This window comes from Bombus pyrosoma, linkage group LG1 (assembly GCF_014825855.1).
Source record: "Bombus pyrosoma isolate SC7728 linkage group LG1, ASM1482585v1, whole genome shotgun sequence".
NCBI lineage: Eukaryota > Metazoa > Arthropoda > Insecta > Hymenoptera > Apidae > Bombus > Bombus pyrosoma.
In genome coordinates this window covers 5,265,802-5,286,995 of record NC_057770.1, presented here as the reverse complement: position 1 = coordinate 5,286,995, position 21,194 = coordinate 5,265,802, and the positions used below count along the sequence as shown (strand labels likewise).

General features: G+C 31.3%; 2 protein-coding genes across 9 annotated transcripts in view; one reads left to right on the top strand and one right to left on the bottom strand.

Annotated features, from left to right (window-relative positions):
- LOC122569572 (WD repeat-containing protein 7) overlaps positions 1-2,446 on the top strand; it is a 19,892-nt gene extending 17,446 nt beyond the window's left edge. Inside the window, exon 27 of the transcript XR_006317519.1 lies at positions 2,256-2,446. The gene's annotated coding sequence lies outside the window, so the exon portion shown is untranslated. The remainder of the gene's footprint in view (positions 1-2,255) is intronic.
- LOC122569722 (hrp65 protein-like) lies at positions 222-21,194 on the bottom strand. Of its 8 annotated transcripts, XR_006317553.1 has the most exons (15): positions 20,864-21,194; positions 16,969-17,133; positions 16,036-16,254; positions 15,516-15,829; positions 14,966-15,261; positions 14,660-14,850; positions 13,901-13,997; positions 13,640-13,659; positions 3,265-3,312; positions 2,939-3,039; positions 2,458-2,714; positions 2,114-2,170; positions 1,845-2,001; positions 1,576-1,741; positions 222-574 (listed from the first exon to the last, which is right to left on the bottom strand). XR_006317553.1 is itself a non-coding variant. In XM_043731256.1 (10 exons), the coding sequence occupies exons 1-9, from the start codon at positions 21,059-21,061 to the stop codon at positions 3,299-3,301; spliced, it is 1,524 nt and encodes a 507-aa protein (XP_043587191.1). In that variant the 5' UTR covers positions 21,062-21,193; the 3' UTR covers positions 2,933-3,039; positions 3,265-3,298. The 8 variants fall into 8 exon arrangements, 4 of the variants coding, with proteins under 4 accessions (XP_043587191.1, XP_043587171.1, XP_043587160.1 ...); XR_006317552.1 differs by having other exon boundaries at positions 1,845-2,170; XR_006317551.1 differs by lacking the exon at positions 1,845-2,001.

Genomic DNA, 21,194 nt, shown 5'->3' with positions numbered 1-21,194 from the left:
ATATTTGTTAATTAGTACTACTTTTTTTCCGTCGTAGAATATCTATCGATCACGTCCTTTTAATTCTAAATGAATTTACATTGAATACAAAATACCTCATCTTTATAATATTACTTATTTATTACTGTTTACATTAGTCCCTAATGTTCATTAAATCGCATTTTAATACATTTTTTATCATGCGAAAAGGGGACAGGAGTAAAAATAGAAGATCTAATGAATATTCTGTAGTATTGTGCATAAAATTTTAATTTCATGTTTAGTTAATACTTCCGCCGTAAGCGAGGGTGCATTATATATTTATGAGTGATGTGATACTACACAAATGGATGTTACAAACGAAATTAAAGTTTCAACAATAAATTACATGTATATATATTTTATTAAAGTAACATAAGAATTTTAGCCATTACTTATTCTGAGTATACAGTAATTAATATCGTATAAAAAAATGGCGAATGAATTAAGCTTCGTTTAAAGTTAAATTTAAAATAAAGCTTCTGAACATGTTCAAAGTCTCTTGATCCATATTCAAGTAACGAACGTCCACTGATTGTAGGTCACACACACACATCTGAAACCAAAAATCCTAACTTTTTTTACATGAATAACACAAATACTCTTTATTTATTACTTTTTCGATAAGCTTCAGAAAATACATACAATATATTTTTGTGAATATTGTTTAACATACGTAGTTACAAAAATATTTTAATTGATGAAGCGTATCACTTTCCTAGAGTGGTACTAAAGCAAAGTACGTTGAATTGCGAACGTGTTCACGCTTAGTCATAATGTAAATAAAAAAATGTTTAATATTTTTTTAATGTTTTATGATATGGAAGTATATAATACAATAATTTTACGCAAAACATAGTAAAATTACTCAAAGTAATATATATATATATATATATATATATATATTATGACATAAGTTTTGTAAGATTATTATATTGTCACGTTTGTGAGCGCGCACGTTGGCGTTTCTTGTCCTGCCCGGTACTGAGCGCGGTCAGCCAAGATTCGACACTATCCACTATCACTCTACCACCAATAGTGAGTGAGACTCTAACGTCTTTAGGGTGCGCATCACTGCAACTGAAGCAATCTATTTGCCAGCAGTGAGGGAGCGCGGGGTCCGGCAACGCCCGGAAGTCTAGATTAGTTCGATACCCTCCACCCCGTCAGGTGGACAAGGTCGACCACCCACGATCATACCATCTTTCTCGCAACCGAAAACTAACCTGGCCCCTCAACTCCAAACATATACATAAAAAAGCCAACCAAACTGAAGGGAGAACAGTGTATGCAGAGATCACAAACCAGGTTGATATTTTGACTTAACGCTCCCTTAACATTTTTTGGAAACTAGAAGGATATTAACTAGACACGCGTTTCAAACTTCCACCTTCACTGTAGTAGCCAGCGCAGGGAGAAGTAGCTAGCACGGACGCGCACAACACCCTTTCCTCAGGATCTACCTCCACCACCCACGTTTATTCATAAGTAGACCAGGGATCGTTTAGCGGTTCGAAAATTTTTTTTGTTATCGGTAATTTAATTCTTTCTTTTCACCTTCTACAATCCGAACTCTCTCAACGAAAAAGGCTGCTTTTCTTGACGACACTGTCGAGTCCCATCTTTCGAGTAGCCGGTCACATGAACGGAAATAGCTCGGGAATTTCAAATTGTATTTTAGGACCCAACAATATTGATAATTTTTGGTATTTTGAGTCAAACACTGCAATAAAAGAAGAAAAAAGAAAAGAAAACTATTTAGAAAATTATATTTAGATGATTTTCTTTTATTATTTATATATCAAGTTTCAGTATAATATACGAACAATAATTGTCATCTTTTATTCAGAACTCTAGCCAAAATTTCATCATAATAGGTTTACATAAAAATATACACAAGTATTGTCTACTTAAGCATCCACGGTCCACGAACATATTGGGGATGCATCTAGGCAGTTAATCATTTTCTGAGCGAAATCTTAACTGAGCGAAACAGATATGATGTGATTAAAATATACGAGTGTTTCTTTTTGTCATTCGTACAATTGATAGTAAAATCATGATAGCTGTTATTGTCTGAATAAATAATAATCACCTTTTAAAGTATGATATATCACCAAAACAATTCCACCTCATAGCAGCTTCTAACGTCCTAAAAAAAGAAAAAAGAAAAAAAGTGCAATTACCAGTTGAACGCACTAAAAGCTTGAATATATATGAATCTTTGTTTTTCTCAGTGAAAGTGTACACGTTGGATTTTTGAAGCTTCGTCATTATGCTCAGCCCCGAAAGAAAATCATCATTATATTTTAGAAACTTTTGCATAAAATAAGTTATATAAAATTAAAAAGAAATATGTGGAATTAAATATCTGTAGGTTTAATGTACTTTAATATATAATTATTTTAATAAATAATTACTTTAAAAAATGTATATTACCTTGAACACTCCTATTCCAAAACGATGACTTGCTGTGCGTATTGCAGCGAACAAAATTAATTTTTTGTTTCATCTAGTCCATTAAGTACGAAGAAATATTTAAAGGGATGATTAGTTAAATCAAAACTGTATGATGATCGCATATGCCTTATTTTAATTCAACATTTGATATAATCATAATCCTTCTAAACGTTTGTAATATGATTAGCGTTATTAATTCTGACCCGTAAATTTCGACACGTCTGTATATTTTCCTCCTGCAAGACAAAAATTATTTTATTAGTATTAATATTATACGAGCATATACATGTTAATTCAAGCGAAAATTTTAAAGCAATACACCCACGTTGCAGGACATGTTGAGATAATCATTGAAATCTTTCATTAATCACATATTTGTCATCGTAGAAAGGAATGTTGCAAAAAAATATTTAATCTTAATTCAATAGACAAAGAAATGCAAGACAACATTGAAACAAACCTTATGATTTCGCACGCATTCTTTTGCACAAATTTTGCGCTTGTATGTTGAATACATACGGGATGGTGAAATAGATGCAATTAAATGTGAAGTGTGCAAATCTGTAAATGAAAATTCTATTATCAGAGAAACTGATATTTGTATAATTGTGTTAAATTCTATATAATTAGTGCATTGAAAAAAATTCTAAAAGATTTGGAATAAGTGAAGATTAGATATAATTATATCATATATAATCTCATGGTTCCGTATTACAATACAATCTAATATAATTATTCGTTTGATTCTTAAGAATCAGGTATATAATGGTTTTTATGTAAATTTACCTTTTCACTTCTCAATAACGTTTTACTCATTCGCTCAGCCAGCAACTGCTATTAGTATCTGTAAACATAAATACTAATGTAAGTATTTTACATAAAAACAATATATTAAAAGTTTTAATACAGTATGTAATGAATTAATACTTTTTGTATACAAATTACATTTGAAGTTAACGATTACAGATCGTTACAATCAATGAAGCGATTGTTCACAGAGATTACTTCCACACATCTTAAACTTCGAGAGTATATCTTGCGAAGTATAATAATACCTTCCATACAAATATGAACTCTGTTATACGACATATGAAACATTTTTCACCCCTTCGATAATTAAAATTGTGTAAGTAAAAATTCATGTTACGTATATGTATAGTAAATGTATACTTGTATAAAAAAGTAATTATTTATAATTCAACTTGTATTTGTTAATTATTTCGGGGAAATACATTAAAAATATCCTTTTTATATTCAGTTTTATACAGTGTAAAACATATAAATTTGCAAATAAATTAAAATTAACAATTTTTAAAACACAGAAATAGTATAGACTGCATAGGTCTTACAAACGGAAATTTGTTATAGTTATAACTACATATAGTTTCAGATTTTAAACATTAAAATATCTAACCTTTTTAAATAATATTTTATAGCACTAAATGCATAAATTATATGTATAGTATATTTGATAAAGTGGCCTATATATATATGTGTGTGTGTGTGTGCGTGTGTGTGTGTGTGTATATATATATATATAATATATATTTACCACCCAAGGTATAAGTATAGCCAATACGATATTGCGGTTTTGTTGTTCAAGTAACAATTAGATATATCAGCCTAGATTTCAATAATGAACCCAGACAACCTTTGCTAAAGTTGGTATACAAGAATATTTTGGTTGTCATAGGTAAAAACACGGACTAGGCTGGTAAATTTGTACACAAGTATTATTAGGTTTTTATAAAATCATATAATAAAACGATTAGATTTTCATAAGAGTTAGTTAGCTTGGTTGAATATGAAAAGTCAATGGTATATTGAATACATACAATTAACAAAATAAACCATTCTATATCGTAATTTCCTATTCGTTTGCTAATTTTGGATAACGTTATAAGTTCAATTTCGCTGGTAAAGATTACAAATTATTAGACTCGTTCAAAAAATATATGGAGCTCCTTAATTGCTGAAATATAATTTATGTATTCAATATTAAGTAAATAAAGATTAAAATGATGAAATATATGTAACATTTATGTTATGTGCTATTTATACTATTTCATAATCTTTACCATATACTCATATAAATGTCCCACCCGAAGATTAAAATAGAAGTACGCATAATAACAGTTTTACAAAGTCTACTCACCTCGTACCAGTAGTTTCACTGACTAGTAGTTTCAAGTATGTAAGCCTATCTTGTGATTGCAGACTCTCCTCCGTTAAGAGATTCTTGATTAACAACAGTCAGTTTATATCGCGCATTATTAGGAATTTCAAACAAATGCGTATTACTTGCACATAACAGTTTCCTTCGATAAAGAAATTGGATAACTTTGATCGCAAGAAATACTTATTTTCGTATAATTCATATTATTATCTAGACAATTGTTCGATAATTTGTCGATATTTGTCATTTAATGTGTATAGGCATTGCCAGAAAAATTCTCATTATAAAGTTATAGTAGTCGGACCATATCCTTTTTTCATGATCAGTTTAGTGGTGTGTTTAAAGTAGTAAAGATTCTCGTTCATTAGGGTCTCTTATGTATACACATCTCGTGCGTTTATATAATGTATATAATTATGTAATGCGGATATGTTAAGAACATGTTCATTAAATAGCTATATTTTGCCAAATCTCATTGTAAATGTTCACTTTCATTCAGAAAATACAAGGGGATTTCATTCAAGGATATCTAATAGATGTAATTTCTATTACATTTTTTTTTAATGCACCGTCTATAAAGTAATTACTGTTATAACACGAGAATACAATAATATTGAACGAAGTTATGTTTGGAAATTCTTCAATGACGAACCACGTAATAATGAGATTCTAGGGGCAAGATTTTACAGAAAGGCACAAAATGCGGATAAAGAATAATGAAGAATAATTTAAAATGAATTTCATGAAAATATACATTCGTCCAAGAATTTGTTCATTGCTAAAAATGATCACATTATTGAAAACTTTATGGAAATAAAATCTGTGATGTCCATATTATGTCGAAGGTTTCCTGAAAGAAATGCGGTGATATATTTGGAAATAATGTAATAAAAGTAGACCAGATAATATAATAGTTTTTCACCATAACTTTTTAGTTTTCTCCAGGCAAATACTTCTAATTAATTATACTTCATTACATTATATTATGCTTACTTTTATTCAATATCAAAATTTTAATTTACTCCCAAAATGAGGGAAATGTACTGCAAACGCTTTTAAAAAAGGAAGTTTACTACTTTTTAATGGTTGAAATTTATCTCTGAATGAATCCTTGAAAGTTTATAAAAAGAAATATATTTTAATAGCATTATATATCAGCATTTAAGATAGAACATAATACTGTTATTATCATTTTCTGTTTGAACTATAATATCCCTATCTCATTTTAGGAAATTCGTAACACACGTTCAAGTTAGAACAGTTTAACAAATATACCGTTTATCGAAATATCTTCGCTTAATATTCACCTATAAGCAGCGGTGATGATTAGCGGTTTAATAGTAAAATAAGCTTAACCTCCGTGCACACTTTCTTCGTATATTTCTATAAGAAGAAGAAGAATAATATCTGCCGTATAATTACTCTTCGGATTCTTATAAAAATCTATTTGTCAAGTATTCTAGTACTTGTTTCAATCCGTAGTTCTCCATAAATATCAACCCATCATGGTATAAACATTTTTTAAATTATAGAAAAAGATGTTATAAAATATAAATGTGTAACAATGTAATATATAAAAATTATCATTGCAGTAGTGTCATTCAAAGTTGCAGACATACAAATTATAACTTATACGGAGTGTTCATATTTAATTTCCTCTTACAACTTGTAGAGATAAATTGTATATCCCTATGACATAAGTTTGTATATGACATATTTCAAGATTCAATTTCATAATAAGCGTCCACTGAGTATAAATAACTCAGTATTGAAAACAAAGATTGTAGCGTGTTTTCACAATATCTTTCAAATAAACGCGATATTCGCGAAATTTTAACGAAGAAGATTAGTAATTAAATAAACGTTAGTGTATTATATATTCCTATGTACGGATATATATGTAAACCTTTATTCATAAAATTACTTTCTGTCAATTGTGTTCCTTCACAAAATTTGAATAGCACAAGCGCAGATCGATTACTGCTGCTGAGATATACGTCTTATTCTAATATAATTACTTTTATAAAGCTTCAAGTAATGCAGATATTGCATATACTTCTTCTCGTGGCGACATTCACACCATCGTTAACATAAAGACACGTACGTACGAATATGCATAATGCACAGGGTAAAACTAACTTTGACACAGAGACACGTATATAAGAAATTTTACTCGTTATTAAAAAGATAAGTTACCAAATGACCGATATTGATTTCAGCCAATACTAAACGCACTTTTTACTTACGAACTAACTTTTTTAATCGTAAAGAACAAAGCTAAAGGTACGGACGACGACAGTGTATACACTTTTCACCCTGAAAAACTACCGAATCAAATGAAATAATGAACTATGAATAGTAATACAGTTATGACAATACAATAGTAATAAAAAGTAATATATACTATATTATTTGTAATATTTACATATTGTTTCATAAATAGAAACTCCTATGAGATGATTATTTTATTGAAAGTACTAATTGACAGTGAATATATATATATATATATACGTTTGTCTACATTACTGTATGTTATACTGTATGACACCGCAAATTTCAATTCAGTTTTTCCATTATATGCGATTCTCATCTTTAGAACAGTCTTATGGGGGATCAAGAGGCGTCGTAGTACGTACAGTTCATATCGTCTCTTTATCCTTGAAAATGATATAATTATGTTAATAGCCAATGTGTTTTAACAGTACCTTGATGTTTTGCTTTTTCGATGGCTCTCAAAAGTATGCCTGTTAAAATATTTACAATTTGTTAATATATCAAATTGAAAAGTACTATTAAATCCTTTTAAAAGGGCTTCCCATGTATTTAACACACATTCGTAAATTTACATTTGGAAGGGAGTACCCCTAACCTTGTCGGTTTCGAAAAACCGAAGATATTTTCAACATTTCATAGAATATTGCAGTTGGATTTTTTGAAATTCGAAAATTGGCGAAGTTACGGCACCAAAAATCACTGTATATTGCGTCAGGTGGGACGATCTAATAATATAACGTTTGTGAAACAGAAATTTCGGTTAATTTTTCAATATCGATAAAACTTTTTAATCTTTTGTTTATTGAAGTAATGTTAGGAAACCGTCTCGGCTCGAATAATCCGAAAAAAAAACGATATGGAGTGGTGATTCACGCAAGACAAGAAGAGTGAGTGTGAATTCTGTAATTTGGACAATTGTCCCGAAGATAATAATCTGTAATAAGAAAATGGATAATGGTAATGAGAAAAATTGCTGATTTCGTTGCTGCTAGTATTCTCAACAGTGGATATAAAACAATATCATTAATGAAGCAATTTATGAAACCGGTTATTGGAAATAGTGCAAGCAATTTTTGTGAAGAAGTAAACGACAAACGACGCCTAAACGCGCGAAAAAATTTAGGAACACGATAAAGGTCCAAAGAAATTCCATAATTACTAAGAGTAGCTTTAAAACAAGCTGATGAAAGTTTCCGAGCCAGAAGCAGCATCCTGTTATAGAGTTAGAACTGCGAGCTGAGGACAAATTCTGAAAAAGTTTGTTTTATTTCGTTAAAATATTGGATTAAATGGCTATGACCACGCTTTCCTCGAAAACATCGTTTTCACGTGAGACCCAAGGTAGACATCAACAACTAACTATATTCGGCTAACTTTAAATTTTTACGTATTATTTCTTAGAAGATTACGTAAAATGCAAAGCGTACGATCTTTTCTGATATTTAAATTCGTTCAACTTTTACAAAGGTTAACTTTACTGGGTGAAAACCCATTTCCTTTCAAATACCATCATTTGTATATTACTGAAAGTTACCTAAGGATAGTGAGCTACGACGTTATAGATAGTTTATTTTTGTTTAGGTTGATATGGAAATTTTTCTTGTTTTACGTTCCAGTCCACTTTCGACGCCAGATTCCAAGGTTTTGTTAAACATGACAATAGATGATGTTGCATAACTCCGCCGTTTTGTAATTTTAGACAATAGATGAAACTTAATATAAAACGTTGCCCAACATTCTCTGAAAGAAAATCCCGATATTTCACAGAATAATTACCCTGAGAACGAAAGTCTTAATTTATCTGTTTTCTAAGCTCGCAAGATAGGGTACTCCCTTGAAATTTTTTGAAGTAATGCCTCATGAATAAAATAATTCGCGATACCACGAAATCAGATCCACATTGAAAAATATAAAAGCACACTCTCTCAATCATTACATATCACCCTTTCCATTGTTGCCTATTCATTCTTATTAATATTGTTTCGCCTTTATGCACAGCATTTCGACCAATGGACAAAAAAAAAAAAAAAAAAAAAAAAAAAAAAAAAAAAAAAAAAAAAAAAAAAAAAAAAAAAAAAAAAAAAAAAAAAAAAAAAAAAAAAAAAAAAAAAAAAAAAAAGAAAGAAAGAGAGAAATAAGAAAAAAAAGAGAAAAAGAAAAGAAAGAGAGGAAATGAAAAAAAAAAGGATTAGGATTGTCCTAATAACGAAATGCAGTTTATAATATTAATATGACTTATTTCAATATATTCATTTGTTAATAAAATTGAGGCATGAAGTTTATCACAAAAATCAGAGCATTTGCATATTTAATCTGATTTTTCTTAAAATTCAGTATCCTTATCACCTTTGAAACTGGTGAGAGTAAAATTCAATTTCAAATAATTTCAATAATAACAAATAATCTTAACTTTTTTAACGAATGAAATATGTTTATCAACTTTAAATTGGATCAAATCCATCGTTTAAATCAAATTTGATTTAAAATGAAATTTTCAATTGTCTAAAATTTCTCCAAGATAAAAAAGATGGTCAAAATGGCAAACTTGAGAGTAATCCTTCATTACATAGATACTTTTTTCTTTAATTTTTTCTTTAAATTTTTAATTTTTCTTTAAATTTTTTTTTTTTTGTTTGTTACTTTTGTCCAGTACTATCAATATAGTCATATTACAAATTTGATAGTAATATATATCTCGTAATTTCTATTTTCTTGAAAAACAAATTCAGATAACAACACGAAATGGTATTTAAAGACTGCTACAAAAAACAATAACGATATATTTCTCTATTTATGAATGGCATAATATTCCTTCATATAAATTATTAATTTACGGAATAGATATTATTACACGCGCAACGATATTTACCAAAACGTTGTCTAAAGAAGCTATGATAGATAGTTAGAGGACATAATGAAACAAGATATATACGGAAACGTCATAGCCGCAAAAGTTCTAGGGAAAATTGTAATAAAAATTTGTACAATTTACTTATCATAAACTATGATACAAGTGTGTCAAAGCACAGAAAATGATATAATAAAATTAAGGAAATATTGAACTACACATATAAGCCAATATTTAATAGCAACAAATGATTCATCTGTCATGATGCAAACACACGCATGTTCTGGATCTGGCCCTGAATGAATATAATCGCAGTATTTACATTTTAACAAAGAATGAAGGTCAAATTTAAAACCAAAGAGTGAATTGAAGAAAAAATTGTGTACGAATACACAATGTTATGATTTTTGCCCTGAACGCCCATATACTCGAAACACTGTGCCATGATATAAAACGTGAAAGATGATCGATAACAAATTTTGTTGGAAAAAATGACTACAATGCGAACTATCGATTCTTCTCAATTGATTAGAAAACGTAAGTTATGTTAATACCGCAACATTTTTAATAGCGTCTTCTTTTATTAGGATAGTCATCCTGACGATTACGATCACTTCCACCTTGCCAACGTCCACTACCACCACTACCTCCACGACCACCACCCATATTACCCATATCAACCCTCATATCCATCAAATCCATTATTTGACTACGATCGTCATTGTAACCCCCACGGCTACCACGATCCATACTATTATAAGCATCCATAAAAGACTTTGGATCCTAATCATCATTACAGAGAAAGGTGAATTTCATTATTACGCGTAAAGTAAAAACAAAATGATATTTTAAGGACGAAGTAGTCAAAAGTTATGAGCCGATATCACCGAAATGAATGCCAACGATTTTTGTTTAATACGGTGAATAACGGTGTTTTGTAGATTTTGGATGTACCATAAATACATTTCACGGTTCAGGGCGACCATCCATGTTTGACAGCAGCACAGGTCATCGTCAATTTTCGTCAAATCACATAGAAAAGAAAGGGGAAAACACAATGTTAGATGTTGTTTGTACGTACAACATTAGTAGAATGGAATGCGTGAATAATACACGCGCTAGAACAAATCATAGATACGAATAGTTACACTGCTTTCACAGAGTATGCCGTTTTCTCAACATCGATTAGCCTTATTAAACCAAGCAAATGCCCAACATACGATCGACAATGGTTACCGTCTAAAGTCAGTGCACACAAGTCTGGTGAAATAGATTAGAATATCCTTAGAATGTATTTCTTCGTCTACAATATTTTGCATAAGTTTGTTCATTTAAATGCACCCTTAACTTTATAAGTCATATTTTAAGATTGAATTCGAGTCATAAAATTAAAGGTTTAGAACTTTCGGGATTAAAGTAGAAGTATAGATGTATCACTAGATTCCACTAGATTCCTACGGATGTAATTTAACTGAAAGAATATACGCTATTATATTATTCCATACCACTAGAGAAATTTCTCTGAAATTGTTAAAAATTTTAATTTACACAATAGATATTTCAAATTCGGTACCAAGTCCTCATTAAATAATGTTAAACGCACAATAAACATTCATATATAGAACATATCCAGAGGTTTTAAAGCATAGAAACGTATACGAGATTCTTAATTTAAGTACCCAACAACACGTATTTATACGACTTTCACAAAAAATATAACCGTTCTAGTGTACGAACAAGAAGTATCTCGTCATATTAGTTACATCAATAGTGTGTATTTTTAGCGATAATGTTGTAACAATTAATATTGAATTAATTTTACACAACTCTGAAGCTTAAATATTGGTATAAGTGACAAAGAGATGTGATCAAGATCTCTAAGCAAACTTTATACAATATCTATACTACAGAATCGTGCATGTATGTAATAAATAGTTCACAAAATATGTAGAGTTTGGAGTATGAACAAAAGATTCATAAAGATTAATATAACAATAAAAACTCAAAATTATATTCCTTTAGATAAATGAAGCATAAAGATTGTTTTAAGCTCGTTTACTTATTGTAAATCAAAATTGATATATTGCTGTACTCAGAAACTATGTTTAAATTACACTTAATCTTCAAGTAAATATCTCTAAATAAATATATAAGCGTGTATATTTAAATATATACTATATTTAAATAAAAATCATTTCTGAATACAGCTAATTATGTTTAATTAACACTCAATGTAGTTGGGCATTTGTTGGTTAATAAATATCAAATTATTACTATGGAACTATTTAAGTGAGGAAATATTTCAATTTAGTTCTAATGTCCAGATTTATACAGATTGAACAATGCTAGTTCCATAGTATGTAAGCATACCTAATACCTAATTCTTAATGTAACTAGAGAAAATAGAAGAACAGAGCCTCCTGTCTGCAAGCATATGGAGAAGCCAATGAGACACGAAATATTAATTCAGTTTTAGTTTCAAGTTTACTGATGAATGTCTAAAAAGTATTCCTAGATTCAGTATTTATGAATTCCAAAGCCCTGTCGTCTATGAAGAATATATTCGAATTGAATACGTAGAACATTAACTCAAAGCTTATTACCAGTATAAACTGAAAAAAGCGGATTCCCTCAAATGCTTATAAAAGTATTATCGTTAACAATAAAATTCACGTCTTATAGATAAAAGCGAAGATGTTTAAGAATTAGTCATGTATGGTATATATAAAAATAAGCGATTGCTGCTTAAATGTACTGATCTCACAGTGCAGTTAAAAAATTAAAAATTTAGGTATGACGAGAAGAGTACGTCCAGTAAAACCTTTACCTATGCCTATACAACTTTTATATATCTGGCATTATTTATAATAGGTTAATAAAAATTTCCCAGCATTTCTCCAAAATTTCGTACATTTACCTTTAAGTATCCTCTGTTAATTTCATAACTTTGAGTATTTATAAATGTCAGCATGATAAAACCTTCCAGCCAGCAATAAATGCTTTAATATATTTTTATCAGCATAGAATCACACATTTTTACAAGAAGTAGAACTACATTCAAAAAACAAAAAATGTCACATGTTTCAGTAACCGTTTGTAGTAGACAATAATAGAGACCATATCACATGCGTTTGTAATACAAGTGAAGAATATTTAACAAAGATTGTAGCGGTGTGTCACGTGAACGTAGATAAAAGGTTTCAAATATAAGATATGATAAGTATTGTCCTTATTACCTAATAAAATAATACATGGGTTCTATGAAGACCGAATAAATTAATTTAAAATTCTGTATCTATTCACGCTACAACAAATGATCTCCTGTTAAGTAGAAAATTTAATGTTAAGGCCCATTGACACCTCCACATGTTATAACAAACTAATTAAAAGTTATTATTGTACGATATATATATTCGATATTAGACTGATTTTAATACTATTGCCATTGTTGCAGACATTAGAACCCTGCTATATCGGAAAGCATGCTTTATAGGAATATTCGTAAAGTTCTTTCACTTATGTTTTTCGCAAGTGTTCACTAATAATACTCGCGATTTTACCATGCAAGGCAGTTCAATTATTTCTAACAAAAGATTCTCATATATAGGTAGAGTAATTTGTTTAGCAATATCACCAAATGGAAATATACATAAATGAAATATCAAAGAAATAGTAGTCAGAAAAAATAAATACTTTATGGGAAAAAATATATACATATACATATATAGATATATATATATAGATATATATATGCGCGTGTGTGCATATGCATATATATTGTACATATACATAAATATACACATATATATATATATTTTTTTATATATATATATAGAATGATACTTTAATGGGGGATACATTACCACTGGCATGCTGCTTCCACCTGTAACGAAGTAAATTTTTCCATTACAAATAGTTTTGAAGAATCTTGAATGAATGTTTCACGTAAAAATGTATATACAATAATTATATATAATAATAATAACAATCAGTATAAAATATAAATTTCTATTTCAAGGAGAACTAATTGAATTCAAATATACTAGTAAATAAATACGCATTATATGCGTAGAGAAATATTGAAGTTTATGAAGAATAACGTTTCAACATTTTAATAAACTTACCATCTGGCTGTCCATATCCATCGCGGTCATTATTACCAACGGAATCATAATTTTTTCCTCCCATCCCGCCTCCTCCACCTCCTCTCATTGTTTGCTCCTTAAATATAAGAGGAACATAAGAGCTTATGCGTTAGTTAAAAAAAAAAACAAAACAAACAAATACAAATATTCTGACACATAAACATTACAAGTAGTGCTACTATCCTGTTCCTATCACTATGATAGCGATAATAAATGTTAACACTTTACCCACCGATAGAGTCTATTAATCGGCTTTTTGTCGCAGACAATTTTTCTCATTATTTGAACAGTAATTTGTTATTTAGTACTAAGGCACCTTGTGCTCAGTTGCGTCAGTTGCGTCAGTTGCGTTGCTTTGTAAGCTCCCACAGTTTTATACCAATTTGAAAAACTTACCGTTCGCGATGAACGAAAAGAATGGTATCGGAGAGTCTAAACCAAAACAGAGCCAGCGCCAGAGAGAATCTGCGCCTGAGATGACGGTCGGACGTGCGTATGCTGTTGAATCGCTAGCGGTCGGTAAAGTGTTAATAATAAATAAAAGATACGTTTTCGCAAACGCGTAAAAAATAAAAATCTTTTATATAACTTCCGCATGTAGTTTTTTAAATACATGTTACTGATCTCTATTGTCATCCCTGTAGTATAAAGATGTAAACATTTCAACCTATTATTATCATAGAAACTTTCTGTAATTCCAATGCATTTAGTTTTCTGTTAACGTTGCCAAGTAATTACCTGCATGAATAAATTATTTTCTTGTTGACGACGATGTAACTCCTCTTCTTGTCTTCTAATACGCATTGCCATTTCTTCTTGTTGTCTCCTTCGTAGTTCTTCTTCGCGCGTTCTTTGTTCTTCAGCCTGTCTTTCTTTCATTTCCCATTCTCGCTTTTGTCTCTCACGATCGGCCTCACGCATACGCAGTTCTATCAATTAAGGAAAATCAACTTATTTATTTCCTAATTTATTACACTTACATTGCTTGTGCCATGTATATGTATATATTAAAGAAATATCTTTTAATGATGTTAAAATACTTACGTTCTCTCAACAATTCAGTCTCATGTTCATATCGTGCAAATTCCATTTGAGCTTCCAATTTTTCTTCCTCCATTGCCATTTCTCTTTTTAGTGCTTCTTCTTTCTGTTCATATAATTCGTGCAGCTGTTTCCACCTCGTTCCATATTCATATTCAAAACTTCCTATCTTTGCAAACCTTGGACCAATATCGCGAGCTGTAAAAAATTCCTGATTTTTCCGAGGTAGATTTTTGTCTGAATAACCATCAATGTCATCTAGTAATTCAAATGGTTTAACAACTACAGGACGTAGAGACCTATAATATAAGTACCTAATGTAAATTTTCGAAGTTCTCTCTTTTTGTTTCAATAAAATTATGTTTAAAATAATGTTTTGTGTTCCGATTCGCGGCACACAATACAAACATCTATTATTGTATCATGCTTCCTTTGGGAACTATTTTTCTTTCCCCCATTATGATCAATTTTTAGGCACTTGTAGATAAATTAAATACGTCAAACAAGCGTGGCATTGGGGTAAACAACATTTATATTTATAGTAAAAACGTACGCGGTTAAAAAGTAGCATCCTTCTGTGCACTTTCGTAAAGCAAGTTGGGCCGACGGTTTTCTGCAGAATTCTACAATTCCCTCTCCAGTAGATTTTCCCTTGTCATCAGCTATAACTATCGCCCGTTCAATTTCACCAAAGACACTGAATGCCCTCTCAAGCAATTCATTCGTAATCCAAGGTGTAAGATTTTTAACTTTAACTGTCGAAGAATGTGGAGCAAAACGAACTTTAAGTGCACGTCCTTTACTATTTGTAAATACATTTTTTCCATCTAACTCATGTTTTGCCTTCTCGGCATTTACCCTATAATCCTGTAAGATAAAAAAGATTAAGTTATAGTTTAATGCCATATGTAAAAATGCCTATATACATATATATATATATATAGCAATGCATCATATAGTATAAGATAGCAGCCAAAATGTTATCATTTTCTTTCAGACGGTAATTGTTTTAATCATCTTTTTATGTAAACATCACGGAAAAGAAAGAAAGGAAGAAAAAGTATTGAACTTACCATCCTAAGAAATGCAAAGTTTTTCTCTTTATTTACAAAGAGTTCAGATATTTCACCATATTGTTGAAATATCTGTTGAATTTCCTCTTCTGTAACATCATTTGACAAGTTTCCAATATACAGACGATTACGACCACTGAATTTCTTTTCCGTGGTTTCTGGGGGTGGTAGATCATGCGTAGGACCACTAATAGCCATAATCCGTTCCATTAAACGATCCTGATCACGAAAATAAAAACAATATTAATAAGATTATGAAAAGGTATTTATGTATTAATATGTACACATTGATTTCTCGATTTATACTGATGATCTTTTTAATATGTTAGTTTACGATGGCAATTTCATTTTACACCAGAAAACATTTTCTCATTGTATATTAGTATACATAATATATAAATTCTCGCTTGATTAGCTAATTATTATATCATTCCAATCTTTTCTACTTAACTTACGCATATTATATTAACACATTCAATGTCAGCACACAAAATCGAAGAGGGCCTCTGATGGCGGAAATCGATTTTTCTATAACATGTATATCTCTCACTTATTCAGGCGTCGTCCGCAAGAAAATAGGAAATCCGGAAATGCATACGTTCGCGTCTTCTGCATTGAATGCGTTAAACGCGTTTTTACAAGTAGCAAGGATATTGATTTCGTGTTAATTAAAAGAGAAAAGAGAGAGACTATTTTGAGTCTACAGTACTGACGACAACGAGGAATAAAATTTCTTTTGGTTCTGTAAGCTTTCATTATTATCCTTTTTCATAAAAATATGAAATAAATAATTTTATAACTTGTATTGATTTTCTCTATAAATAATTCTTTTGTAGTAACTTTTATCTACATAAAGAATCCACATATAGAACATATACTCCGCGTTAATTGAAAAATTAGTGCGTACATATAATTTCTTTAATTTATACTTACATCTTGTGATCGATTTCCCATGTTTCTATCACCCCCTCCGCGGCCACCTCTACCACCGCGCATTCCACCTCCACGTCCAATACCCATACCTCCTCCCATACCTCCGCCTATTCCTTCGTTTATGGTATTGTCCATACCACCATCCATAGGATCATTCATTTTCATCTGTAACATTTATGAAATTCAAGCACGTTTATATACATATTTATAATTTCTGATATGTTTATTATTATTATTGTTGTTATATTTCACAACTGACATTTTCGTTTTCTATCGAAAAATAACAAGTTATATCATAGATGGACAAGGAGGTACCTATATAAAAGTGGTCTCACGATTAACCATTTGCGGACTACCGCCGCATATATGCGTTCTGCGTAAGCCATCAATTCGGCCGAAGAACTGATATATGCGTTTGGCGGAAACAACTGATAGAACCAAATGACTCATATGTGTGTCATTTTATTTATCCTGTGGAGAATCTGTGCATGTACATATGTATAGAATTTAACATCTATGAACGAAAAACGCGTCTAAGCAGAAATGTGCGCTGGCAATTTTAAATGACTATCGCGGTAGTAGCTCGTAGCCCTACCGGTACGATTGACTTCGAATCGTCCCGTGCGCAAAGGGTTAATACAAGATCCACTTGAACCCTTTTGTTACTAGTTAATTATAATCGACATTCCTTTGATATAGATATTTGAATTAAGCGTGAAACGGGCCTTACACGATGAGACATGCCTCGGCTTATAATTGACAGTATGGACAGCTTCCAAGCAATGAAATATCATTTCCATACGAAAAGTGACAATTGCTTAGGTATAGCGGCAAATATGTGCACTGAAGAAGGAAGAATGTTGGCTGATTGCCATAAATACAGATCCGTTTAGGATTTGGTCTTGTCTAGGATGTTCCACAAACACGAGAAATTTCTATATAATACGATACAATCTTCTCGTAACATAGGATGGGAGTATGCGGAAATCCGAATGTGTCGAGTCGGGCCAGAAGAAATCAGGTAAATTCGGACGGGCACCCGACACGTTCGTACACTCGGATCAGGTGAGAAGAGGTGAGGCGAGCGGGGGCTCGGCCGAGTTTTCGTGATACCTGTAGTTTGTGATTCGATCCGAGATCGTGTTTGAAATTGATTGTACGTAATACGTTCATTATGCAGTCTTCGATACTTGGCCTTTTTAGGTAACCAAGTACTCAACAAACACGTACAAATGCAATTGTCTATATGCAAGTTTCAAAAAGATAATTTTTCTGTGAAAAAATAATATTTCTAGCGGATTTATTTGCAATAAACCTCATTCGATGTAGCCTGTATATTCATTGTATAGAAAGTATACGAATTAAATATTATATTATCGAAATTTGAAAATAGATTCTATAAAGGGATTAATTTTTGAATATTATAGTATTAAATATACACCTAGAAAGGGATAGTTATTGAATGTTTCATAAGTAATAACAATATACAACAAATTTTTGGATACACCGTATTTCAAATTCGAGTGTAACAAAGACAATTGTTTCAAATTGCACGATAATAAAGTTACTGCATGTACCCAATTCTTTGAGACCGTTTTTTCTTCTTTTACGCGATATTTTTTCCCTTCATTACACATATCTGCTGCTATAGCTAAACAATTGTAACTTTCTTCGCACAAGAGTGATATTTTATTACTTGGAAGATGCCAATACTGGCAATTATAAGTAGGTTTCATAAAAACCAGCACGCATCGTACGAGATCGTCTCGAGGCAGATCACATCGTGTAGGGCCCTGTTTTGCAATTTTAGGAAGTGCAACGAGAAATATCGGAATTGAAAAATAAGGGCGGCAGCCCTAGCGTACGCGTATGTATCGCACGTCCACTCGGACTTCTCTTGGCCCGGACCGGGACTCTCTCCCCCAATCAGGTAATCAACACACAGTCAAGTTGTTGCCCTTAGTATCTCAACTTTGCAACATTATAAAAGCCGTTACGCACACAGTCGACAAGTCGCCGAGGGACTAAAAGTCGACAAGACAGAAAACCAGGCAAGCAAACTCGGCGATTTTATCGGTATCGTAGGAACCATCTAATGGAATAGATATCGAGGAAATTGTTACAATTATGAATAGTCCGTCTGTATATGATTTTCAAAAGAGTTGCTTGGCACGCGTACGCGTACATTTTTAATTTAACGCATTTCATAATATATATATATATATATATATATATATATATATATATTTCAAATATATATGTAGTATCTTCAATGGAATATAACGTTATTATATCCTAATACTTGTAGTTTATTTACAATGAATGGATTGTGCAATTATAGACAGTAAAACGATGGTAATTTAACATGAACTAATCGCAATAACCCGCTATAATCTAGACGACTCTCGACACAAAGGATCCAACGTTCTCTCTCACGCGGACCACACTCTCTCGTCAACGCTAACAGCACTATCTCGACAACACAACTCGCACTCTCCGACTGACTTCTCGATTTACCCGCTTCGACTTCTCAACTCAAACTGCCCTGTTCTCGCATGTCTTTTCTCTTCCCATAGACCCACCACACACGTGCCGCGCGACCGCTCGCGGCCAAAGCCACGCAGATCTTTTCTATCGAAGTATTCCTTTGAAATATCGACGACACATTTACGGGCCCATCGGCACCTCGGCTCTCGGGACATTGTGTGTGATCTACTCGCTAAACTCCTAGGCCTTATGTCCGCGATACTACATATATATATATTTTTTCTCGAAAACTGCGGTTGCTGAAAACCTAGTTGCCGACGACTAATCGACAGTGCGTAGTAGCGGCTATAACACAGTTTTTGGAAAGGCTACGTTAAAACGTACAACCTGTTGATTATAAAAAGTTTACGTCCAAAGATACAAATACCAAAAGTTAATCACAAAGTACACTAAATTTGATAGATTAATATTATCTTCGTCAAAATTATGGACATTGGAGGTCTTAGAAATCGGTCATTTTGCGTAGAAATTTTTCGAAATATTTATTTAAATCTCATAAATGCTAATAAATACTGAAATGATATCTGGACGTTATGAATTTTACAAATTGTTATTATTATTACCTACAACTAAATTAATTCAAATTTTAAATAATTTTGAAATTCCAAATTCCCATTTAAAATCTAGAAAATTTATATTTAGATCGCTACAAATACATTAATAAAATATATTATACCATTTATAGGAGAACAAAAATTTTTTAACCACGTGTTGTGAAGGCGTGGATACACTTATCTGCCATTTCAATTCTCGTACACGCCATTTTGTAACTACTCTGATGAAGAATCAATATATTATAATCATTTCTTACATACAGAAACTCTGGTAAACAACAGCGTTTGCTGATTATACTCACAGCAATAAAATTATTGACTATAATGTATTTTATATCGACCTTACAGAATAATAGAACTAAAAATCCCAGTTTACTTTATCAGCGCTTCTTTTTCGATGTATCTAATATTCCAACTTGAGAAATATTAATATAACTTCTGGAGTACTTGTAAATTTTATTTAAATATTTGCCTACAGTAACAGTATACATGTATGTAAATTTAATTGAAATACAGTTAATTAAATAGTATTTATACTGCATCACAAAAGACACCAACATTATTTTAGTTGCAACACTATAATAAATTGGTGTGTGTATAACACAAATAAAAATTATATTTATAAATAATAGCATTTAATGAATCGAAAGGGCAGAAGTTTAAAACCGGTGGAAATATTACGCATCAATTTATAGCAAATATGGCGGTAGGAACAACGAATATAGTCTCAAAATATATATATGTGTATATATATATATATATATATATATAAAAGAATTATATGAAATTCTTACCGGTCCATCGTTATTTCTGTTCCCTCCGCCCATTCCGCCACCACGTCCGCCAGAAAAACGTGTTCCTCCTTTTCGCCCACGAGGACCGCGGTTGCCGCCACCAGGAGGATTCCGTTCTCGTGGATTTTCATTACTATTCTCTGTAGATGCATTCTGCGATTCCTGTTTTAATTTAGGTGATTCGGCTCCTGCCATCATCCGTTCAAATGTTTCAAGCAGTAATTATTAAAGACAAGGTTTTTCGCGAAAAAGTTCGATTTACTTTCCACTTTCCTCCGAAACGAAGCGTTAACTATGGCGTCCGACAACGAAGTGAACGAAGAAGCAAAAT